This window comes from Pinus tabuliformis, chromosome J (assembly GCF_031772625.1).
Source record: "Pinus tabuliformis cultivar Carrire ecotype Pingquan chromosome J, CPIR1, whole genome shotgun sequence".
In the NCBI taxonomy this organism is placed as follows: domain Eukaryota; kingdom Viridiplantae; phylum Streptophyta; class Pinopsida; order Pinales; family Pinaceae; genus Pinus; species Pinus tabuliformis.
Genome location: NC_142295.1, coordinates 485,043,016 through 485,066,556, shown reverse-complemented (window position 1 = coordinate 485,066,556; position 23,541 = coordinate 485,043,016). Strand labels below are relative to the sequence as shown.

Genomic DNA, 23,541 nt, shown 5'->3' with positions numbered 1-23,541 from the left:
TGATATATTTTATTTATTTACGATACCTCTTTATACCTCTTTTATATTTATTTAATTAGCATTAAATATGGTATTTGACCCATAATATTAATAATAATTTGTGCCATGGTATTTGGCTCATAGGCTTCACCTGAATAAAACCTCTTTTTTAAGTTTTTGTAAATATAAAGTGGTTTATGGAATAAATATAAAAAAAAGTTTTTATTTCTTTACCATAAATTAGTTTATTTATATTTTTATTTATTTACCATACCTCTTTTTTGAGTGTTTCTTAAATCTCTTTATATTTTAAATTTATATTATGTTTGTACATAGTAATAATTAGATTCATTTTTTAAATAGGGACTACATTAGATTACAAATGCTAAATGTTAAGCATTACATGTTTAGGTGAGATGTAGAGCACCTCTTGACCCAAATATGGTAGAGATGTGTAGCTTAATGTAATGTAAACATTTTAATTTAGAGAAAATAAAATAAAAATAACCCTATAAAAATAAAATAAAATAAAAATAAAAATGACCCATGGTATTAAGAATCCAACCTATTGATCCATGGTATTCACGTGGAATATAACCCATTTAAGGGGGGAATTAAACTAGCCTAGATCCCATTTAAGGGGGGAATTAAACTAGCCTAGATCCATCACAGTTTGATGTTAATTTACATACAAATATAGAAAATGATGGCGTGGAGTCCATGTAACCTGTAAATGTAATTTTTTTTATGGATATATTCATAGTGAGGATTTGTATGGATCTGTTAAGTGGCCCTATGTCTTTTTGTATGCTTTTTGTTTCCATGGTTGAATTAATAAAATAATAAAAATAAAGCAAAACAAAAAAACATAAAATTAATATTTATAATTAACAATTAAACTAGCCTAGATCCATCTTAATTCTGGATCTACCAATTATCTAGAGGGACCGAGAGTTAAGATGGATCTAAGTTGGTTTTAATTTAAATTTATAACATTTTAAAATTAAGTTTAGAGATCCATCTTAATTGATCTACCAATTATCTAGAGGGATCGAGAGTTAAGATGGATCTAAGTTGGTTTTAATTTAAATTTATAACATTTTAAAATTAAGTTTAGAAGCATACAAACACGAGATAGATGTTGTAGTAGTGGAAATGTTTGTAAATATTTACATGTGGGTTCAATTAAAATGTTAAAAGTATTTGTCCCGAGAGACATTCTCTCACCTAGTATGCAAAGATGATGTAATGTCATATAGACATTTTGACTTGGCCCAATACAATTAAAAATAAAAAATAAAAAATAAAAAATAATATGATAATTATCAATATTTTTTTGCCAAATTACATAAAATTAAAATTAAAAATAAAATAAAATGCAAAATTAATAATTATATTTATATAAAATCAATGCATACCCATTTTAAATTTGGATATACCAAGTGTCTAAAAAATTTATATCTACCAAATGTCCAAAAAAATCAAATATATTGAGATCCAAATTTCTTTTTTAAAATAAAGAGAAGTTGAAATGAAATGATAAAAAATAGTGTATGAGCCCATTAGTTTTTTTTTTTATATTTTAAATTTATATCTACCAAATTTTATCTTCCAACAATCTTCTGGCTAAAAAGACAATGTCAAGAAACTAACGTTAATATGTTCTCATAACTTTCTATGATGTCTTTAACTTTCTATAATGTCTTTGAATTCATCACATTCCAAAATGAAATATTTTTCCGATTCCATAAAATCAACTACACTCAAAACCTCCCGATGCTGCTTAATTCCTCCCGCCTACAGTGATCTTAATCATGATATAATTGGACAAGGCTTGGACCAAAAAGGTCACTTCGTTGGAAGCACTCCGGCTCAAGACTTACCAAGGAGCCGAGAGCACCCCTCGAGTATATGCCATCTGAGTTAACCCCAACGAATATTTATTTCTACATGTGCAAGACAGGAAATTGCAGCGTGTCGTAATGATTATTCTGCAACAATTATCTGCTCGACCCCTGCTGGGCGTCCTTTCACAATTCTGTCATTACGGACTTGGAATGGCGTCAACAAAATGCTTAGATAGGAAATGTGGAGGATTCATTGTGTTAAGGGGGCCCTTCCACAACATTTTGAATATTTTACCGACCGCTTGCTTACATTCCCATCCAAATTCCAGGATTTATTCGATGAAACATTTCACACCATTATTCAGAAAACAGAATTTGAGTTGTTTCAGAGTCTCAAGCACAATGTTAATGGTCCACGATTCAGGTGAACTTCTACTGCATTTTATTTTTCCCTGTATAGCAGTCTAGGGCCGCTTCGCACGAACCTGCACCTCTTAGTGGTTTGCATTACTTGATATCATATATGCAAGGGTAACAATCTACAAAATATTCAACATCAATCCTAGTTAATTTTAGTTCGACCTATCTGAAAGGAACAGGCAAATGGTTAAATTTTAAGTAAACGAGATGTGCTTATTTTGACTCAACTAATACTACGAAGTGGCATGGAATCTATTTTGAAGCATTTTGTCGACACAAGAGTATTTACCGTCTGCAAATTGGGCGTGATGCCTACAGAGGGGTTGTTAGATGATTGCGTAGTATAATTTAAAGCTATAAACTTACTTGGTTTTGTACATCAGATGGTGATGATTGCAGAAGTGGACACAGGATAGGTCCATCAGTGCTCTGTCAGTTACAAGAGTTGAATATATTCTGCGACTCATATAGACCGGGTGAATTTTATAGGTCGAGGTGCCCGCAGGTGCAAAATGACTTCTTCTCCCGGCATTTGCTTTTCTACACTCATAATTTTTTTTCTTGTATAATGTGCATCGGTAAATTAAACTATCTGGTAACGTTGTAAATGGCATCTGTGATTAGCAGTCTGCATTGACGACAAGCTTCAAAAGCCTGAATACATGTCCAATATCTGTCATAGTTGCAACAGTTTTTCTCACAACACACTTCAAATTTTGAAATTTCCTTGGGCCAGCAAACATCCTTTTCTTCCAGCCCATTGTTAATGTTGCCCCAAAATCTAGCAGGTCTTGTGAAAGCCCTCACAAGGCAAGAGCCAGACTAAGACACAACAATGAGGTGGATGCCACTGTCACCTTAGCGCTCCACCTCCTGCTCTTTAGTGAAATTTGACCACACGGGAGGCTTCCCAGTATAGATCACCTAAAGGTATTCTAGGTTGATAGGATGAAGGTGATATTTAGGAGGCTTGATCAAAGTACTTCTCCCCTGGAACCAGGGATAATTCTTTGTAATATCGAACAACATACCTATGAAGAAGTCTAGGAAATAGGGCTTGCAGCATAGGGTTTCAAGATATAGCTCAATACTAGTACATCTAGGCATACGAGCACAGGGAAAAGGTTTGCGTTCAAAGATATGATCAACAATGGGGTGACAAACCTTTGAACAACTGTAAGTATATAATTAGAGTTTTGTAAGGCTCCAAATTACCTAGGGTTGATGAGGTCAGCCCTAATAAGGCACTTTTCACCATGTATTATGCTAGATTTTGAGTTTGTGAGGTCAAGCAAGGTGGGAGAATGACAAATCAGCTCCAATGTTCCAATAATTCAAACCCTAGTTGAATTCATCCTAAACCTTAGCCCTAATAACTTGCCTTGAAGGGCCGAAAATAGAAAAGGAGAGGGAAAAGATAAAGTTTTAGAGTTTTTGATCATCAAGAGGGTTGCTAGTGCCTTTTCCTACTTGTGTGATGGAGTCTTAGGAACTTTAACCATGGAAATATCAAATCTTTGAAGGGAGTAAGGGGGAAACCCTAGTTTTCACTTCCTAACCCTAACTATCATTTTATGAGGGGAGAAATTCATTAGAAAAAGGCTCTCTAGGAGGTTTTCTAGGGAGTTCAAGGATACAAGATTAAGCATGCAATAATTACCAAAAATTTCATGTAAACATATGCATTTAGACAAGGAAAATAGAAACCCCTAGCAATATTCCATTACATGCAAAACCATAAAAGATATTCAACAAAAATACTTACAATATTTCGAAGGACATGCCTTTTTTCGATTCCTAAATGACATCTCCACAACAAAAAGTAGTCTCCAATAGCCAAAATCCACATAAGATCACATCTCCACAAGTAGCAAAGTACAAAGAGCAAGTCATGTTAGGAAAAATACTGAGAGGGGGGTGAATCAGTATTTTACACACTTCAAATTTTCAATTTCTTATTCTGATTTGTATACGCTACTGTTATAAAGGAAACTAGCATATGTACGTGACTATTATTAAAGAAACCTGCATATATCTAGATAGCTTATTTGATCATTAATTTCATCATCTGTTCAACATTAATCAGTGTATCGTTACTTCATTTTCATCAATTAAATCGATTATTATGAGCAGTTAAGAAGCAGATAGAACATCAACACACAAAAACCATATGAACACTAGGATTTTAGGTGGAAACCCAATGTGGGAGAAAACCATCACTGTTGTCGTCTCTGTCTTCTTCTTTTATTAAAAGTAAACTTCTTACAATCTTGTACTGGCATAGGCTCTAACCAGCACACAAGCTCCTACCAGCAGAAGGCTATAACCTTCTCTCGTTTTCCAGTTCCTATTGGAAGGGAGCTACAACCCCCTTTCTGAAGATTGCTATCCTCAACTCTTTGTGGATCACTTTTCAGAATGTTTCAAACTGGATCCACTCCCAACAATTCTGAAATCAACTATCCAACTGAATCATCAAATCAATCACTGAATTTGAATCAACCAAAGACAACTAAGTCAAACCAATTCATAACAAATCATATCAGTGCATAACCATTCACCAGAATACCAGACCATATTTCTTTTTTCACAGAAACTGTTAGTGTCAGTCTTTCCAGCCTTCCTCCAGTGATCAAATATGCTCTTACAAAGTGATTTTGAAGTGTCAAGGTCAAATTTTGTCATTTCAGTGAGTCTTCAAGCAAAATTTGGTCACTAGGCATTAGGTCTAGGGTTTGCTTTCACACTTTTCAAAGTTGTCCAAATGTCAGTCCATGTCATCATTCAGCTGAGCCTATCATCATTCAGAGGGTTGCTATCATCATATTAGGTTCCATTGGGTCATGTTACACCTTATTCATGCTTCAGTTGTGCCTAGGCAAGGTCATTTCCCTCTCCTAGGGTTTTGAAGGCAATTTCTCTTGGATGGTCAAATCACCGGCAAAACTTGTTTCCTGATGTTCATACACCTTCCCCTATCCTTAAAGTACCTTATCAAACACTTCCCATCCCTTAGATCCGCCAAATTCCTCATTTTTGCACAAACCCTAGTTTCTAGCTACAACCTGGCAATTTTCTAGGTTGGGCCTGTGTTTTGCCCTTTTGGACCCCTTCCCCTCACTCAATCTCTGAGATTCCACTTTCCCCTGCTTCCTAACATCCCTCCCTACTTCCAAAAATTTCCCCAAGAATTTAGAAGCCCCCTATTCCCTTCATTTCGCTCCATTTCGACAAAATTCCTTGTTTCACACATCGGGACAAGTCGCACTCAAATGATGTTCCAGAGCAATAAAAGATGAATTTTGGAAAACTGAGAGAGGTTTTTGTCCACAACATGCCAAGGAAGAAAAACCTCCTTCACTTTTTGCACAGGTGTCATGGTTTTAAAGAAATGTCAAAAATACCAGCGAGAACGAAGGTGCTCCAAGGACGGTTGGCCAAAGCACAAAAACGAAGGAAAACGCCCGATCCACTCCAAATTTTGGCCAAAGCCTCTTTGACTGAGCATGGTACTTGATTGGGGACTCCCAGCCCAAATTTCAAGAAATTTGGAGAAAATTTTGTCAATTGTGAATTTTTTATACCAAACACAGGTTTTCTCCATTAACGGGTCTCACCCCCCGCGCGACCCTTCATCATGGCAACTCCATTTTGCAAAAACTCAGCATTTCCAGATTTGTCATGAGAAGTTACATATGCTCATCAATGGACTTGAGATTTTATGAAGTTTTGGGCCTCCAGAAAGTAAAAAAACAAGCAAAAATTGACTTTCTGCCACATTTTTGAGTTGCAGAAAGCAGTCTTGGGAGATTGCAATTTTGGAGGGGCAAATGACCACCAAATTCAGAAATTCCAGTTGGGTTGGAAAGTAGACTCACAGACCTTTCCAACAAGCCTACTTTTGCTCAATTTGGCCACCGGGAAGTGCCCCAAATGTGGTCCCAAAGGCGCGCGACCCGTCAGGCAGAGGCGCGCGACCCGTCAGGCTAACTTCTCCAGATTTCACTGTACAGCTCAGAAAAACGCAGTTTGACCCTGTTTGACTTTTTGGGGTGGATTATTATCCTATTTGATGTAATTATTGTACTTTATTGGCACTTTTACTCTTATGTACCTCTTCTAGAAGATTCATTCATGTAAAAGGTGAAAATTAAATGAATGAATTGGTTTCCTAGTTTATAGAGGCAAGTTGTTTTGACTGCCTAGTTTGTAGTGCTTAGTTTAGAAGTGGTTGAAACAGCTCCTAGGATAGTGAGCTCGACCCATGGAGGCAGGGAAAGAGGTTAGATGATCTATATTATGTACTTTCTTGCTCATTTTCATGGTTGGACTCTTGAGGGATAAGCTATCATTGTATTATTCACTGTATCTCTGCAATTTTTGGCTAAGGAAGACCAGGGTTTTGCAGTCCTCTTTGGGATTCTTGTGGACTCATGTGTTGATGGTGTGTTTCTCAATGTACTTGTAAGCTTGTTATGTGACTCATTTCCTTTCTTTTACTTCTGCACATTAAACAAATGAAGTGTTAAAGTAAGAATTCATGCCTGCCATGCTCTGCTTTTAAGTTTGTTTAATTTCAATGTTTTCTACTGTCTAAAGAGAATTCAAAGTTATTGTTTGCTCTCTTTAGCTCTTCACCTTTCATTCCTGACCATCCACCTCAATTAAAAGGCATCAATACTGTCTCCTACCTTGCCCCAAAGAACCCCCTGCAGAAACTGTGTCCAATCCCCGCACCCAAAATTGCCCTCTCCTCAATTTGCCACCAAAAACCCAAAAAACCCCAAATCAAACTCTTTGATCAGTTTACTAGCCTAATATCAGTGTTACCTTATTGGTCATCTCATCTATTGAAGATTTCACGAGATAGACCGGAGAGAGCCTTCTCCTGCCCCGTAGGGCTAGCTACGAGGCTAAATGGTTTGATGTTGCCTTGAGGTTTACCTTTCTCAGCCTGAGGTGAAATGTCAAGCGCTAACAGAAACCAGTTGTTGTTACTGCAAAACCTGATTAAGCTTATGTCAGAAGGTATACGCTACTGTTCCTAATCATACGCACATATGTATGCGCTTCTCCTTAAGAGTACCTGCGTATAGATCTCAAAACATTGATAACTGAATTTGAATCACTGTACCATTGAATCAATCACTCAATCAGATACTGAAGCCAACACAAATCACTAAACCAAATACAGATTACCACACAGTAGCATCATCACTTAGTCAACTTCTATTTCATAATCAATTCAACCCAATCAGTACTGTCAAACATAAATTATCATAAGAGGGACTTCATCGACAAACCACAACAAACTTCATCGACAAACCACAACAAACTCAACAGAACAGATCAACCATCATCATCTGCTCATACTGCAAACCCTAGCATGTATATGTAGCTATTACAAAGAGCATTCGTGTATGTATGCACTTCTCATGTTTTACACCTGTGTATAGATTTTGATCTTTTGCAAAATGTATATGTGACTACCCAGAAGCAGATCCACGTATGTGTGTGCCCTCTTAGAGTCAAACAAATGTACAAATCTGTAATCACTGAAATGAGCCTTTGCTGCAACCATAAAATGTACTTCACAACCCTTACTGTCTCATATTCATGTCAAAGTATCATTATCACCATAGATCTATCATAGTTAGATATTTTCAGCAAATAAATCAAATAAGCACATATGATACCATACTTCAGATTTTTCAGGTCTGTGTTTTTTCCTTGCTCCTTGGTGCACACCTGTTTCAAATCAAATCATTCATAGATAACACAAAACTTGCACACCCTAACACTTGATCTCCATCTCCTTATATAACATAAGTCTTAGTCAATACCTTAGGCCAATCCCTTAGTAATGTCGATGGTATTATTTGACGAGATCAAATATTCGTTGTCGCGCTCAATACTATGGGCCAATACCATGGTAAAGACCCCTGGTATTCCAATTACCATGGTGCGGAATATGTACGTGACTTTGCTTCACCATACCTATGTATGTACGCGGCCTTTCTTCACAGGACCCGCGTATACTTTCCCAAACTTCACCTTTATCATTCCTCTGTCTCTGAACTGGTATTCTTTTGTGCATTCTCTCCGTTACATCTGTACTAGCCTGTATAATCATCCCGCTACCATAATGTTTACATCTTTATCAAGTAGGCTTCCATCAAGGACAACATATTAGCCATAATGCCAACAAGTCACGCCTCTTCTACAGAGGCTAATTTCCACAAATGTGAAAAAAAACATATGATAAAGGTGATTCTCTACTTATATGAGGTCTACCACCTCTAATTTCTTTGCACAAGTTTGATTTTTGAGTAGACATAAAGTAAAATTGTGTTGCAAGCCAACCCATTAACTCAACAACAAAATATGCCAATAGAAGCCCACATGTGAGCTGTAAGCCTCAAAAAGGGATGACGTCATGCCCTTCTAGGGCTCCAAATGCTCCATCAATGCAATGGAAGGGCCACAAAGGTCTCTAAGCATCATGATCATCCTCCATTTGAGGAAAAAACCTCAAATCAAGCCTCAAAGCATCTTTGTGTCCAAATCTAGCTGTGAGTGTCTTGTGTCATCTCCATGGGTGCTAAGTAGACAATGTGGTGCTCTCTCTCTAGTGTTGGGGCTCCATCCAGTGCAACAAGCCCTCCTCAATCATCTTGGGGGATGACTATCCTCATTTGGGCTTTGGATCAAGGCTTGCCATCAAGTAGTGTCAAGGCCAACCTAGGGGCATGTTGGGTCCACTAGTACATCATCAAGAATTGTCCATGCTAAGCAAGAGAAACATAACGTTCTAGCTTTTGGGGGTGCTTTGGGGTATCCATCAATTGCTTAGGTCATCAAAAGTGCCCAATGCTCTGCTATAAAGGGGCAACGTTGCATATGCTAGATCATCATGCTCTTCGAGAATGTATAGTGGTCTGGGCATCATGTGGAGTAGGGTGCTCTCAAGGCCTCTACTTTTCTAGAACACCTGGCAAAACTATCTCAAACTCAAGTGAAAAAAACCATTCATTAGAGACCAAGAACATAAATGCACCTAAGTCGACCATACTTAAGTGTTTAGGGCATATTAATACTTCAAAATTGCGACCACATATCTAACTAGACCAAGCCTCGTAAAAGTGTTCCCTACCTTTTTAGGGGTGGCTAAGTAGTCAACCCTATTAGATGTTTCTATCCCCTAGGGAAGGGGTTGACATTTCCAAGGTCAACCCTTCAATCTATAGGTGTTAATGGAAGTAGGTGGCAATGGAGGGGAAAGATTTCATAGCCAAGTGCCATGGACATGGGATCAACTAATGAGAGTCCACATCCCGAGTGTATAGATGCAATGGAGGGAGCAATTGTGGAGGCATGAGTTACCCCTCTTAGCCTGCTTTTTCCACCCCTTTGGTGTGCCTTTTCCTTCTTTTAGATAATGCTTTTTAATTGGTGCAAAACTCAAGGATCAAAGCTTGCTCTTTATGATGTAGCATTTGTTTTACCTCGAAAGGTGAGATGATTTTTCGCTCATAAGGGTTTGGACATGCAAGGGTTCCTTTTGATGGATGGAGCATCAAGTGCTCATGAATCGGGTGATGGCTAATGAGGGCGATAGAGCTCATGCTAGGCTTTTGCCCATGCCTTAACCTAACCTATGCCCCTACCATCTTTTGCATTGACCTTTCTTTTTCTTTCATTGTGTCCATCTTATGCTTTTTCATTGTTTTAGTTGTATCAACCTCCAGGGTAATGTTTCCTGACTCAACTCAAGGATGTGGATAAGAGAGTGCCAAATCCCAATGAACTAATGATATTTAAACCTGAAGAAAGGTAATGATATCAAAGGGAAGAATGTGACATGGAAAAGGTCATGTATGGAAAAGGAAAAATGGACATGCCACTTCAATCTAAATTTTCCTAGTAGTGCCCCTCCTATAACCATAAGGACTTAGGGGAGGTCCCACTGGACTAGGGCTAAAGATTAACCCCCTCGTAAGGTGAGAGAACAAGTTTATAGTAAAGATTAATCAATCATTTGGGTCACCTCTTTATTCATACTAAATGCCCGAAACATTTAGTAAAAGAACTTGATTGCAAAATGATCAAAGTACTCGTTGAGTGATAGCCCATCTTTATCCAAGAGGAATGGTGGATGGTAAGAGGTGTATGACTGGCGCAGATGGTAGAGGAAATTAGCATATCATCATCAATGAGCAATTGTGTAGGGTTGCTAACTGTCCAAGATAGGAGAAAAAGTTTCCTCCTATAGGGTTACCCATTTTGGTGGGTGACATCTGGCTCCAACTCAGGGACATGTGCTCATTGTAAATCACATGATCCATAGGCTTGAACAGGGGGAGTTCATGAAAACCCCAAGAATCCCTGGGCTCACAGACCTATTACTTGCACACTCAAATTAACTTGTTTGGAAGCAAGGGCACGGGGTGTTGATCGCCACCCTTGTTTTTATATGATAGAATAAAATCCATACAAAAAAGAAAAAGCTAACTAAATGCAATCTAATCTAAGATGCAACACAACAACATGATAAATGCAACAAGTAGGATGCTCACACAAGATGCAACACACAAATGCAATGCAACTACTTATCTAAAATACATCAAGTCCCATTAAACAAAGTCAGATGGTTTCCCCCTATTGGTGATGGGAAGAGTTCACCATCAAGCTTAGCAATGTAAAAGTACCTAACTCTTACTTTGCCATGGACCTTAATTGGGATAGGATTACCATTGACAAGGACTAGATCACCCACTTGAAACTCTTTGCCTTGTCTTTGAACCCATTGCTTCTTTTTATTTTGAAATGTTAGCCTCTTGGTTTTGTTCACTTGTGTGTTCTTGACTTGGTAGACATTTCCTGAAGTTTCAACCTATTTAAGCTTTTCATGCCCCTTTGGCTCAAAGTGTTTTTGCTTGATATGCAGGTCTTTAGGAGGTATGTCAGCTTTGGATTTTCCAACATGCTTAGGGAATGGAAAAGGTTCCATATCTTCCACATGCTCAAGAATGTGTGGCTCCCTATAAAGGATAAATGGTGCTCCATCTCCTGTAGGTATATTGGCATATGATAAGTTCATTTGTAAGTGTCCACCAATTGAGGCACACCACTTCCTAGACAGGAGCATCCCCTAGGTGCCTGACACATCTATGACTATATGTTAATTTTAGGTATGTTCTATGCTTAGAGCAATTTATTTCAATTTTCACAGTTAGCTCAATATCTTTTCCAGATTAGCAATCACATCAGCATTAAAGTAAACTGCAGATAGAACATAAACATAAATCGCAGAAAACAAGCCAAGACAAGAGGACACAAGATGTGGTGCTAGCCAGGGACAAACCCCAATGTGGGGAAACCCTTGATCAATTCTTCTTATATGTTCTTCAATAGTTCAGCACAGAGAGAGAGAGATAGTACGTTTACAACGGAAGTCAACACTTTCACTTATCTAGATAAGAGCATAGATCATCTCTAAGAAGATGATACATGAGATTAGTTGAAGACATGTTGCTTCAACTGATTCTTCAAGGTGACTCCTTCACCTATCGTTGTGCTGCATTTCGTCATCATGCTGCACCTCATCGTGCTGCACCATGCTGCACCCATCATCACTATGCTGCATCTCATCATGCTTCATTAATCATGACTGTACCCATCACTGTACTGCATTATGTGCCATTGTTGCACCATGTTGCCATACTGACCTATGTGCTGGCTGCATCTTGCTTGCTTGTTGTCCCTAGCATGCTTGTTGTCCTTTGCATGCTAGCTGTCCCTTGCATGCTAGCTGTAACATTGCATGCTTGGTGTATTTGCTGCTAAGTACCATACAACTGTCCCAATGTTAGTTAGTTGTCCCTTGCATGCTGCTCTCCTTCGGAGACAGATGCTCAGGCTGTTTCGGCAGTTTTGGCAATTTCGACTGTTCCCGACAGTTCCAGCAATTCCAGCTTTTCTCGGCAGTTCCGACTTTTCCCGGTAGTTTCGGCTGTTCCGGCTTCTGCCCTCTGCGTCAGCTTTCCCGGCAGTTCCGGCAGTTCTGGCTGTTCTCGGTAGTTTCGGCTATTCCCGGCAGTTCCGGCTGTTCCGACAATTCCGGCTATTCCCAGCAGTTCCGGTAGTTCTAGCAATTCCGACTATTCCCGGCAGTTTCGGCTTTTCCCGGCAGTTCCGGCAGTAATCGACAGTTCCGACAGTTCCCGACAATTTCGACAGTTCCAACTTTTCCCGGCAGTTCCGGCAGTTCCCGACAATTCCGGCAGTTCCGGCAATTCCAGCGATTCCCGGTAGTTCTGGCTTCTGCCCTCTGGATTAGGGCAGCGTTATCCCTTAGGATCTCTCTTCCTACTAAAACCCAAAGACAAGTAGAGAGGAAGAGATCCCAAGTGTGTTGAAATGACTTGAAGGCACCTCTATTTATACTAAAATGTTGAGCACAAGTGGTTTTATTTGGTTGCTGGCCAACCTTGACGAATTGTCCCATAACACAAATAAATTCATATCTCCATGAATACTTATCGGAATCGGATGATCTTTAGATCAATCCTACACCTATCGATGAGAGGGATCCAAGAAAAATATCAGCTTCCATTAATAAGATTACCCACATGGAGTTTGGCCCTAGTTACCAATTTTAACACTATAATATCCTTCAATACAACAATGTCCTTATTAGTAGCCAAGGATGCCTTAACATCCTTCATAAGACCATAGACGGGTATAGACTTTGAGTCAAATCCACACACATTCTTATAAGGCCTAGTGATTTCCATCTCCAATTGGTTCATGACTCTTAAAGGCATTACATTGGCAGAGGCACCAGAGTCAAGCATACAATTGTGTAGAATTAGATTGTTTATCACTAGAGACAATAAGAAGGGTGCATGCCCTCCATTTCTTCTATCATTATAATAACTAGAGCGTCTTTAGGGTCTTTTTCAAGGCTTTTGCCCTCTTTGGGGTTCAGGTTTGGCCAACTCCAAAAGAGGTTTCTACATGAGACTTAGGAATTCAAAACATGTGGGTTCTCCTTGAATATTTTTAAAAAAATGGGTTGATTCCTTCGAGAATTTCCTCTCACGCTTGAAAAGCTTGACCAAATAATGATTCATCTACAAAACTTCACCACAAATCATTAAATTGACATGAAATTTAATAAGTGCAGTGGAAAAAATTCCTAGAGATACATCTATTATCTACTAGAAGATTTCTTTTCCTAAAGAAAATCATTAATTTTTATGCTAATATGAGATAGCTGCATACTAACATAACTTGAAACAAGCATGAAAGAAATAATGACATGAGGAAATAAATAGAAGCATAACAAGTCAAGAATTTAGCAAATGTAAGGAGAAGAACACCATCACGCTTTACCCCAAACACTGTTGTATTATATTGCAAGTGGTGAATACAATCCCGCAAAGTCTCCTCAAGCACAATAGCTCGTATTACATGATACAAATGAGAGCTTATGGCTCTATTATATAGAGAGTTGGGAGCAAATCCAATGAAGAATGACAATGGCAAATGGCATTGGAGCCAATCCCAATATAGAAGTGATTAAACAAGTGACATGAGGTGACAATCCCAAAGAGAAATTTGAATTTGTTGAATGGAGCTCCAATGCTAAGTGTGAAAATCAAATTCTAGCAAGTGGACATTATTTTCTTCTTCCCTTATGTGCCAAATTTGAATTTTATGATAGAATGACAAGTGTATATGGGTTGCAACCCATGTGGGGACAATTTCCCACAAAAATCTCCACCAAATATTCTCCCAAATCCTCCCAAATGTGCATTAACTTCACAAATTCGAATTTCCAAGTAAGTAGCGTTCTCCTTTAATGTTAGAAATTTGATTTTATTTGAGCACATCATTTCCTTGATTTTAGGAGTCCACATCACCTTGGGACATCACTTTAACTCCCTCATAATTTTCCACCTCATTTCCACAACATTTAGCATGTGTGGATATTTATTTTTCTCCATTTATTTAATTTCTGGGTTAATTAATTGCCAGATTTCCCACTAAACTTACGAAAAGTGGGTTTTGAGTGTTCAAAACACATTTTTAACCCCTCAACGTGTGTCATAGTAGAAAGTTGAGGGTGAGAGGTGCAAATTTCATTACTCATACCCCATACAACTCTAGACATCACTTATTACATTACAAATACAATTTTATTAGCAATTTCTGCAGTGCGGGAAATCTGAAAATGAAAAAATAACTACCTAGACCTAACCAAATTCGACAATTTTTTTTTGTGTAATCTAGTATGGTAATATACATCGACTCTAGACACTAAGATGTGTTAGGGGATCCACCTTCAAACCGTCACCCTGACTTTGGGGTAAAAAATGAGTGAAAAAACCCAGAAAATTATCCGCCTCTGAAAAAGAAGGGATAATTAATCGGATAAAAAAAACACTCCAAGGTGTACTCGTTTGCTAATTTAGTCCCAACATCCTAGGCTTGTTACAGTTTCAAAAACTCATCATTACTAGTATCACTTATTACAATTCCCCACAGGGTGTACAATCTAGATACAAGAAAAATGATGAGAAGATAGAAGTAGAGTTAAATACTTTGTTGACTGCTGACATCTGATGGTACAAGTGTCTTCTGGATCATCCTTGGGCATGGAGTCTTCATATAATCATCAGGGCCACTCCAGTGGTCAACATTTGGCTCCATATGGGGATGCATGCTAGATATGCACTGATAGTGTGCAAGAACCTAGAATTTGCATCCATCAAAAAGACATATATCAGCAGTATCCATTCTAAATATCATCAAATGAAATCAAGTACAAAAATGAAGAAATGAAAATTTATTCTAAGAGCATAAATGATAATTTATTCACGAAATACAACTAATTAAACAAAAATGACAAGGGATAAGGTTAGAAATATGATACAAAAAGATGCCCCATAGCATCAGATGTCCTCAATGAAGTTCCTGCTGAGAATCTACTTACTTTTAGGTAGATCCATGGGCTGCTTTTCTGATGTGCCCTGTCTAATTCTGAATATTTGAGGACTTTGATCAACCCCAACATTGTGTTGTACATGGCGTTACCAAATCCTTTCTGCTTTTTTCTTTTCTTCTTAATAGATTGTGATGTTGATGTTGAGGTGATCGAAGTATCGAAGACTTCTTTGACTTGCCTTTGTCCATTCTTCTTATGCTCTGACATGGGTGATGGATCAATCTCGTAAGTATAAACCTGATTCTCCTCAGTTTCCTTGCTATCAAAGTCTCCATCAATTAGCCATTTTTCAATGGAGTAAATGACCTCCTCATAATGATATGAAGAGTGCTTCAGTGGATCGGGAGGCTTATGATTTGTTTCTTTGTTTTTTTCCCATTTGTCATTTAACCTAAGCTGGAATCTTTGTAACTGTAATCTTTCCATTTCATCCAATCAATTATGAAAAGTAACCTGATTAGCCTTCATAACACTTATTTTCTTGACATGATTTGTTTCCATCAATGTTACTTGGGAGCGGGAGTGACATTTTCAGAAGCTCCCGGTTTGGGAGCGAATCCCGGAGCAATTTTTTAAAAATATATATATATTTTATATATTTTAATTTTTGATACATATATGTCAACAAAAACATGTAGAATGATGAATTAGATATAAAAAACACAAAAAAACATATATTGATCATTGAACCATATCACATCAATCATCTAGAAGTTATAATCTTCATCAACCATGTCCACAAGTTAGTAACATACATATTACAACTGCAACATATTGAGTCTCGTGAATCATGATTCATCAAATTCAATCTTAAAGTTTCAACTTCAAGCTTTCAAAATTGAAAATTCAGTATATAACATTTATCATCATTGATCACCAAAGTTGTACTTGTAAGCTAAGTTTAACCATTCCAAGAAATAATATCTTAGATATTTCTAAGTTCTAAGTTCTAACTGTTAACATGAAATGAAATGTTATAAAATGAAACATGAATAATGAAATGAAATGAAACAACTTTAGTTTTTCACGAAGCATCATATTCATAATTCACAATCAGTACCAATGAGTTATAATTGCCAACTTCAAACTTCAAATTTTCATTGTCACAGTCATATATTGATTACAAAAAATATCATTATGATATGAAAGAGTCAAGAGTCAAGAGTCAAGGACTCAAGACTCAACAGTTATGAAAACTAATAGAAACTAGAAAAAACAACCTCAAGTTGTAGTGCACATAAACCAAGCTTTCTGCCCGGTTTTCATTGAGTCTGTTTCTTTTCACATTATGTATGAAGCTGTAGGTGCTCCAACACCTCTCTGCAGAAGAAGTATTTACAACTTGTGATAGAACTTTTTTTGCCAATTTTGGCAAAAGTCCCTGGTCGCCATATGTTTCTCACTATGTGAGAGAATCAAATCTATCTCTGTCTTCCATTGCATGGAAGTTACCAAACAAACCATTGCCACTGAAGTATTTGCCTATTTCAAGGCGCACAACTGCACATTCCTCCCTGTCAGGTATCAACTTTTCTAATGCTTGCAAATATCCACTAGTTACCTCTGCATCTAAATGGGGTTTGGTCCTAATCCCACCTCCTGGTGCAGGTTGGCCCAACCAAGATGTAGAGTAGTATTTTGGCGTAAGGATATACGCCAAACAATGTAGTGGAAGATTAAGTCTATTCCACTGTTCACACACACAATCGTGAATCAGTTTGTACAAGTTGGGATCTTTGTTATGAACAATATCTTTTATTTGCCCCAACAAGGTATCCATCTGCTCATACACCTCGCCAATCACTTGTTTGTCTGTATCTGCAAACCGAATCATGTGATAAATGGGCTTAGTGAAATCCAATACTTGCCTCACACTTGTCCAAAACTGACCATCAAGAGCGGCCTCCTCCACCAGTTCAAAACCTCGCCTGTCAGCTGCATTTGTAGCCCTTTCCTTTAGTACCTGCCAATGTGGACTTGATACCATGCTAGCCAATGACTCTCTTACCTTCAAAAGGCGCCTGAAGGTGAGGTAATAGCTACCAAATCTGGTCTTCACAATCTTCAACAACTCCAATCTTAAGTGACTATGGAAAAGGCCATGGGTATTGCTATGATTTGTAATAAATTTTATCATTTGTTTGCCTTTCTTGTACAAATCACCAATCCATTTGTATTGTGCATTTTTGTTCTTGATAACATCATGCATCAGAAGGTTCAATGTGTGAACTAAACATCCAGACCAAAATATGTTGGGGTATTTATCCTCAATAATTGCTCCCGCTGCCTTACAATTAGGAGCATTATCAGTGATGACTTGGATGACATTGTATGGCCCAATATGGTCAATTGTTTCAAGTAATGCTTCTGCAATGTTGATGGCGGTCTTGAACTTGTCTGAGTAATCATGTGCAGTTAAAAAGATGGCACCACTAACAGACACAGCGAGAACACTTATCAATGGCTTGCCTTTTACATTTGTCCATCCATCAGATACAATGGACACCCCATGGTCAGTCCAAGAACTTGTCATTCTATTCAAAGAATGTGATATTTTTGCTTTTCATGATCAAGTCCAACGGTTCTTGCCTTGTCATACCCAGGGCTCTTGTATCCTTTAGGGGCATCATTTATGGCAAAAACCATTTCGTGCCAATAAGGTGAGCGAAGAACATTGAATGGTATCCCACATGCATAGCGAAACCTGTAAACCTTTGAATCCACATCATTCCTACACCCCTCATGAAGGAAATCTGATATGGTTCTACGCCTTAAAGCTGATGACCCTGTGCCTCCATATCCATTGCCTTGGGAGGATGCTGAAGGAGTTCTTTGTGCTTGTGATTGTGAGCTTGGTTCAAAGAAACCCCTTGATCTTTTAGATTTGTATTGAGCTTCCTCCTCTTCCCTTATGTATTTGGCTCTATCTGCTGCTGATACAGCTGCACAAGTTTTGATCCCTATTTGTTTATCTCCATCCCATGGCCTTTTCCCGCAAAGGTGTTTTCTGGCACGGGTGTATGAACCTGTGTAATTATTGTTGCAATGGGGGCAATGAAATTTAGTAGTTCCACCCCCTTTCCCTGCTTTAGGCCTGTTAACATATTTCCAAAATGGGGTTTGGTCTTGTTTAGTTTTTTGAGAGTCATGTTCACCCTCCTCCAGCTCCTCCTCACCGGGGTTTTCATCAAATCCACTTTCTCCAGCTTCTTCATCCCCCTCTTCATTTTGGCCCCTCCGTTTCCTACTCTCCAGCACCATAATAACCATAAAAGGGACCAAGAAGAGGAAAATGCCAAGAAAAATTGCCAGGTCCATGATGTTTGATATTTGTAGGCTTTTGAATCTGCAAAATTTAATGGGAATGGGAATATGAATGAGAAAATTAATTTAATTTATTTAGATTAATTAATTTAATTTAGATTCATGATTTTTTTACTAAATAAATTAAACTAAACTAAATTAAACTAACTAAACTAACTAAACTATACTAAATTACTACCTAACTAAGGTTTAAAATACCTAACTAACGTAACTAACCTCTTTGCAGGCTTGCTCCTCGGCGCTTGCTCCTCGCTTCTCCTCGCTCCTTTGCTCAATCTCCTTTGCTCTCCAGCTTCTCCTCAACTCATTCAAGTGACAATGAATTTGTTTTTTGCCCCCAAGTCGTTTTAAAACAAATTTATTTATTTATTTATTTTTTTTTAAATGAATTTTTTTTGTTCGCGTCAGCAATTTTTTTTGCGCTTGAATCGCTCCCGGCGTCGCGTGCGTCGCTCCCAGAGCGATACTTAAACGCTTGGGAGCGCTCGAGAGCGATCACTCCCTGATCGCTACTGTGCTGTAATTTTCGCTTCGGGAGCGACGCTCCCGAACTCGCTTCCGATTTTGGCAGGGAGCGTAAATTTTTTTTTTCGGGAACGCGCTCCCGCTCGGAGCGTGGATTGGGAGCGGGTTCGAAGGTGGGGGGGGAGCGCTCCCCCGCAACTCTGGTTTCCATGGTGTTGATTAATTGCACTTGTTTTTCTTCCATGGTGAGCAACCTATTTTGAAAAGTGGCCATTTGATTAGAATGATTGACTTCCATGGCCTTTATTGCTTGTGCATGATTTTCCTCCACGGTCTTAATGAGTTGAGCTTGGTTGAGTTGCATATCCTTAATCATTTGAGTCAACTTCTTGATGCGATCCTTATCATTCTCATCAGCTTTCGCTTTGATCTTTCTTTCAACTCCATATTTTTCTTCAAAGGCATCAATGATTGATTCTAGAGAATCAAAACTATTAGCAGGGAATTTTATGAACTAATCCATTGCATTTCCATCTAATGAAAAGATGAAAAGTCTCATTTTAACATCCTCATGGTTAATATCATGGCACCATTTGCTCACACAAAGGTGGAAATTCCTAAGGTGAGTTTCAGTACTAATGGCATTGTTACCTAGAAAACTAGGCAACTCTTCAATAGCCTCAATGGCTTCATCCAGAATGAAATTTGGATAGCCTAAAATGTTAGTAAAATCACAAGGGGCGAACAAATCATTCATGATGTCATGCTCACTTGACCCTGAAAGAGAAAATGGATACCAGAGAGAGGCTCCTGTCCAAGATTAGCAAGAAATCTACAAGAAGCAAGCTTCAAGCAAAAATCCTTGTAGAAAATGAAATAAGTGGAGTTGTCACTTGAACAAGAATCTAACTCTAAAATCCAACATGCAAAAACCAAAAGTTAGTCGATTTCCCAGGTACAAGAAGACTTGTCCCTGGCAATGGCGCCAAAGATGTTGACCCTGTCGCCTACACCTACCTACAAGTCAGTGAGAAAAGCCTTCAACCCCACAAGGTGTGGTTGGTGGCAGGGAACTCAGAGAAGGGGCTATCACACTAAATCCCTTCTCTCTCTGTTTAAGCTATCTCCTAGGTTAGCTAAGGGGGGTGGTCCCTAATGAAAAGCTAATTTAAAAAGGACGTGAGTTTCTAAGAGAATTGTTAGAGTTAAATAGATTATCTCTTTAAGATTTATAAGCAGAAAATTGATATGCGCAATAACCATCATAAGATAAGCATGAAATACGTAAACAAGCAGTGCCTTCCAAGTATTTGCTCTTTAAGAAATGAAATTGTATTTTTCTTAAAATGAAGTGAAAAGCTTTCAAATGGAAAGCCAAAATAACCCTGAAAAGTGAAACACTAAATTGTTAGCACAAGATATTATAAATGCTTTCAAGATGAATAAGTCTACAAATCAAAGCATGGAAACTATCTTGTTCAAAAGGATACGAAAATAACTCAAATGTTAGACCAAGATGACAACAAAGTACGTTACAAAAATAATCTACAAGACGCTAGACCAAAGAGTATGAGCAAGCTCTCCTCTTTGACTAGCCATGACTTAGCTCTTTGAAATAGCTAGATATTGATAAATAAAGTACAATACGTAAAAAATAAAATTTTTCAAGTTTGATATTTTGATGCAAAAAATAAAAGCTTTAAGAAACTTGAAAGAATCCCTGCAAGACACAAATAAGATATAGATGAGACTTTGGAATTCAAAACATGCGGGTTCTCCTTGAATATTTTTCAAGAATGGGTTGATTCCTCCGAGAATTTCCCCACGCTTGAAAAGCTTGACCAAATAATGATTCATCTACAAAACTTCACCACAAATCATTAAATCGACATGAAATTAAATAAGTGCAGTGGAAAGAATTCCTAGAGATATATCTATTATCCACTAGAATATTTCTTTTCCTAAAAAAAAAAATTAATTCTTATGCTAATATGAGATCGCTGCATACTAACATAATTTGAAACAAGCATGAAAGAAATAATGACATGAGGAAATAAATAGAAGCATAACAACAAGTCAAAAAATTTACTACACATGCAAGGAGAAGAACACCATCATGCTTTACCCCAAAGACTGTTGTATTATATTGCAAGTAGTGAATACAATCCTACAGAGTTTTCTCAAACACAATAGCTCGTATTACATGATATAAATGAGAGTTCATGGCTCTATTATATAGAGAGTTGGGAGCATATCCCAATGAAGAATGACAATGACAAATGACATTGGAGCCAATCTCAATATAGAAGTGATTAAACAAGTGGCATGAGGTGACAATCCCAAAGAGAAATTCGAATTTGTTGAATGGAGCTCCAATGCGAAGTGTAAAAATCGAATTCTGGCAAGTGGACATGTGGACATCATTTTCTTCTTCCCTTATTTGCCAAATTCGAATTTTATGATAGAATGACAAGTGTATATGGGTCGTAACCCATGTGGGGACAATTTCCCACAAAAATCTCCACCAAATATTCTCCCACATCCTCCCAAATGTGCATTAACTTCACAATTTCGAATTTCCAAGTAAGCAGCTTTCTCCTTTAATGCCATAAATTTGATTTTATTTGAGCATATGTCATTTCCTTGATTTTAGGAGTCCATATCACCTTGGGACTTCACTTTAACTCCCCCATAATTTTCCATTTCATTTCCACAACATTAAGCATGTGTGAATATTTGTTTTTCTCCATTTATTTAATTTCTGGCTTAATTAATTGCCAGATTTCCCACTAAACTTAGGAAAAGTGGGTTTTGAGTGTTCAAAACACATTTTTAACCTCTCAACGTGTGTCATAGTAGAAAGTTGAAGGTGAGAGGTGCAAATTTCATTACTCATACCCCATAAATCTCTAGACATCACTTATTACATTGCAAATACAATTTTATTAGCAATTTCGGCATTGTGGAAAATCTAAAAAATTAAAAAATAACTACATAGACCTAACCAAATTCCACAAATTTTTTTGTGTGATCTAGTATTGTAATATACATCGACTGTAGACTAAGATGTATTAGGGGCTCAACCTTCAAACCGTCACCATAGCTTTGGGGTAAGAAATGAGTGAGAAGACCCAGAAAATTATTTGCCTTTGGAAAAGAAGGGATAATTAACTGGATTAAAAAAAACACTCCAAGGTGTACTCATTTGCTGATTTAGTCCCAACATCCTAGGCCTGTTACAGACTCAAAAACTCATCATTCATAGTATCACTTATTACAATTCCCCGCAGGGTGTGGAATCTGGGTACAAGAAAGATGATGAGAATATAGAATAGAGTTAAAAAACTCTGTTGACTAATGACATTTGATGGTACAAGTGTCCTTTGGATCATCCTTGGGCATGGAGTCTTCATATAATCATCAGGTGCCACTCCAGTGGTCAACATGACCCTTGGTCAAAATCCACTTGATTTGACCACTATATATTGAAATTTGACCTCCTCCAATTTGGCATCAATTTTGTTCATCAAGATATCCATTCTTCTGTTCACATGTGCAAAGGAGAGAGAGAAGAAGAACACTAAAGTTTGACCTACGTTGACTAGCTTTGACTGAGTTCTTCTGAGGTCAGTTTGACCGAAATATTCTAGGCATAGTTTGACCTAGTTTTGGAAAAGTTGACCGAATTTTTTAGTAGAGTTTGATTGATTGAGATTCTTGTGGTCTGTTTGACTTAATTTGACTTATGAATATTAGATTGTAACTTTGATGAACTGAAGAATTTCTTCTAGAAAAGATTGTTGGGTTTTCTCCCAAGATTGTGTTTCCCAGGTGAAAAAATTGTCTCTTTGTGTGCTTGGCTGTCTCTTTATGATCCTACTGTCATTATTGCATTACTATTGGGATTTTCTATGCATAATTGTTTAATGATGTAGGTGACATAAGTGAACTTAGTTAAAGAAATCATTGGAAAGTAAACATTAGTTTAGAAGATCAAATTTCTTTGAAAAATCAACATGGTATCAGAGCCTATGTGAAAGAGCAACCATTGAAATCTTGAGAAGGTCTTGTCTAAGAAGAAGCAAGTCTTGAGAAGCCCTAGTCTATCCCTAGTTCAAGACAGTAAAGCCTTAGAGCTATAATCAACAAGGTCTTAGATCTTGTATTTCTATCTTCTGATTCAGGGCCAAGTTCTATTTACCTTGAAGACTAGGTCGAAGTCCTAGTGTCGGGCCGAAAGGCCTCAACAAGTAAGAAATAGGGCTGAAAGGGCCTCAGGACTGATTCAACAAGGCCGAAAGGCCTTAGGAGCTGAGCAGACTGTGTCAAAGCTTGTTTAAGTGGATTGCAGGCAGAAACAAGGGAGGGCAAAAGGCGCCAAGCTACCTCAGGCCTATGGAGTGGCAGCAAGGCACAAAAATGGGCTATTGACAGTGAGAGAGGGCTTGTAGGATTTGTCTACTGTGAGTTCCAAGAGCCAATGAAACCTAAAGA

At 37.8% G+C, this 23,541-nt stretch overlaps 1 protein-coding gene across 5 annotated transcripts in view; it reads left to right on the top strand.

Annotated features, from left to right (window-relative positions):
- The first annotated feature begins 1,744 nt into the window (after positions 1–1,744).
- The window catches only part of LOC149227906 (primase homolog protein-like), a 282,014-nt gene continuing 260,217 nt past the window's right edge, over positions 1,745–23,541 (top strand). Inside the window, exons 1-2 of one of the 5 annotated variants that reach the window (XM_089377968.1) lie at positions 1,745–2,250; positions 2,630–2,751. In XM_089377968.1, the coding sequence (XP_089234094.1) occupies positions 1,962–2,250; positions 2,630–2,751 (411 nt within the window). In that variant the 5' untranslated portion in view covers positions 1,745–1,961. The remainder of the gene's footprint in view (positions 2,251–2,629; positions 2,752–23,541) is intronic. The other 4 variants (XM_089377964.1, XM_089377966.1, XM_089377967.1 and 1 more) reach the window with 4 other exon arrangements.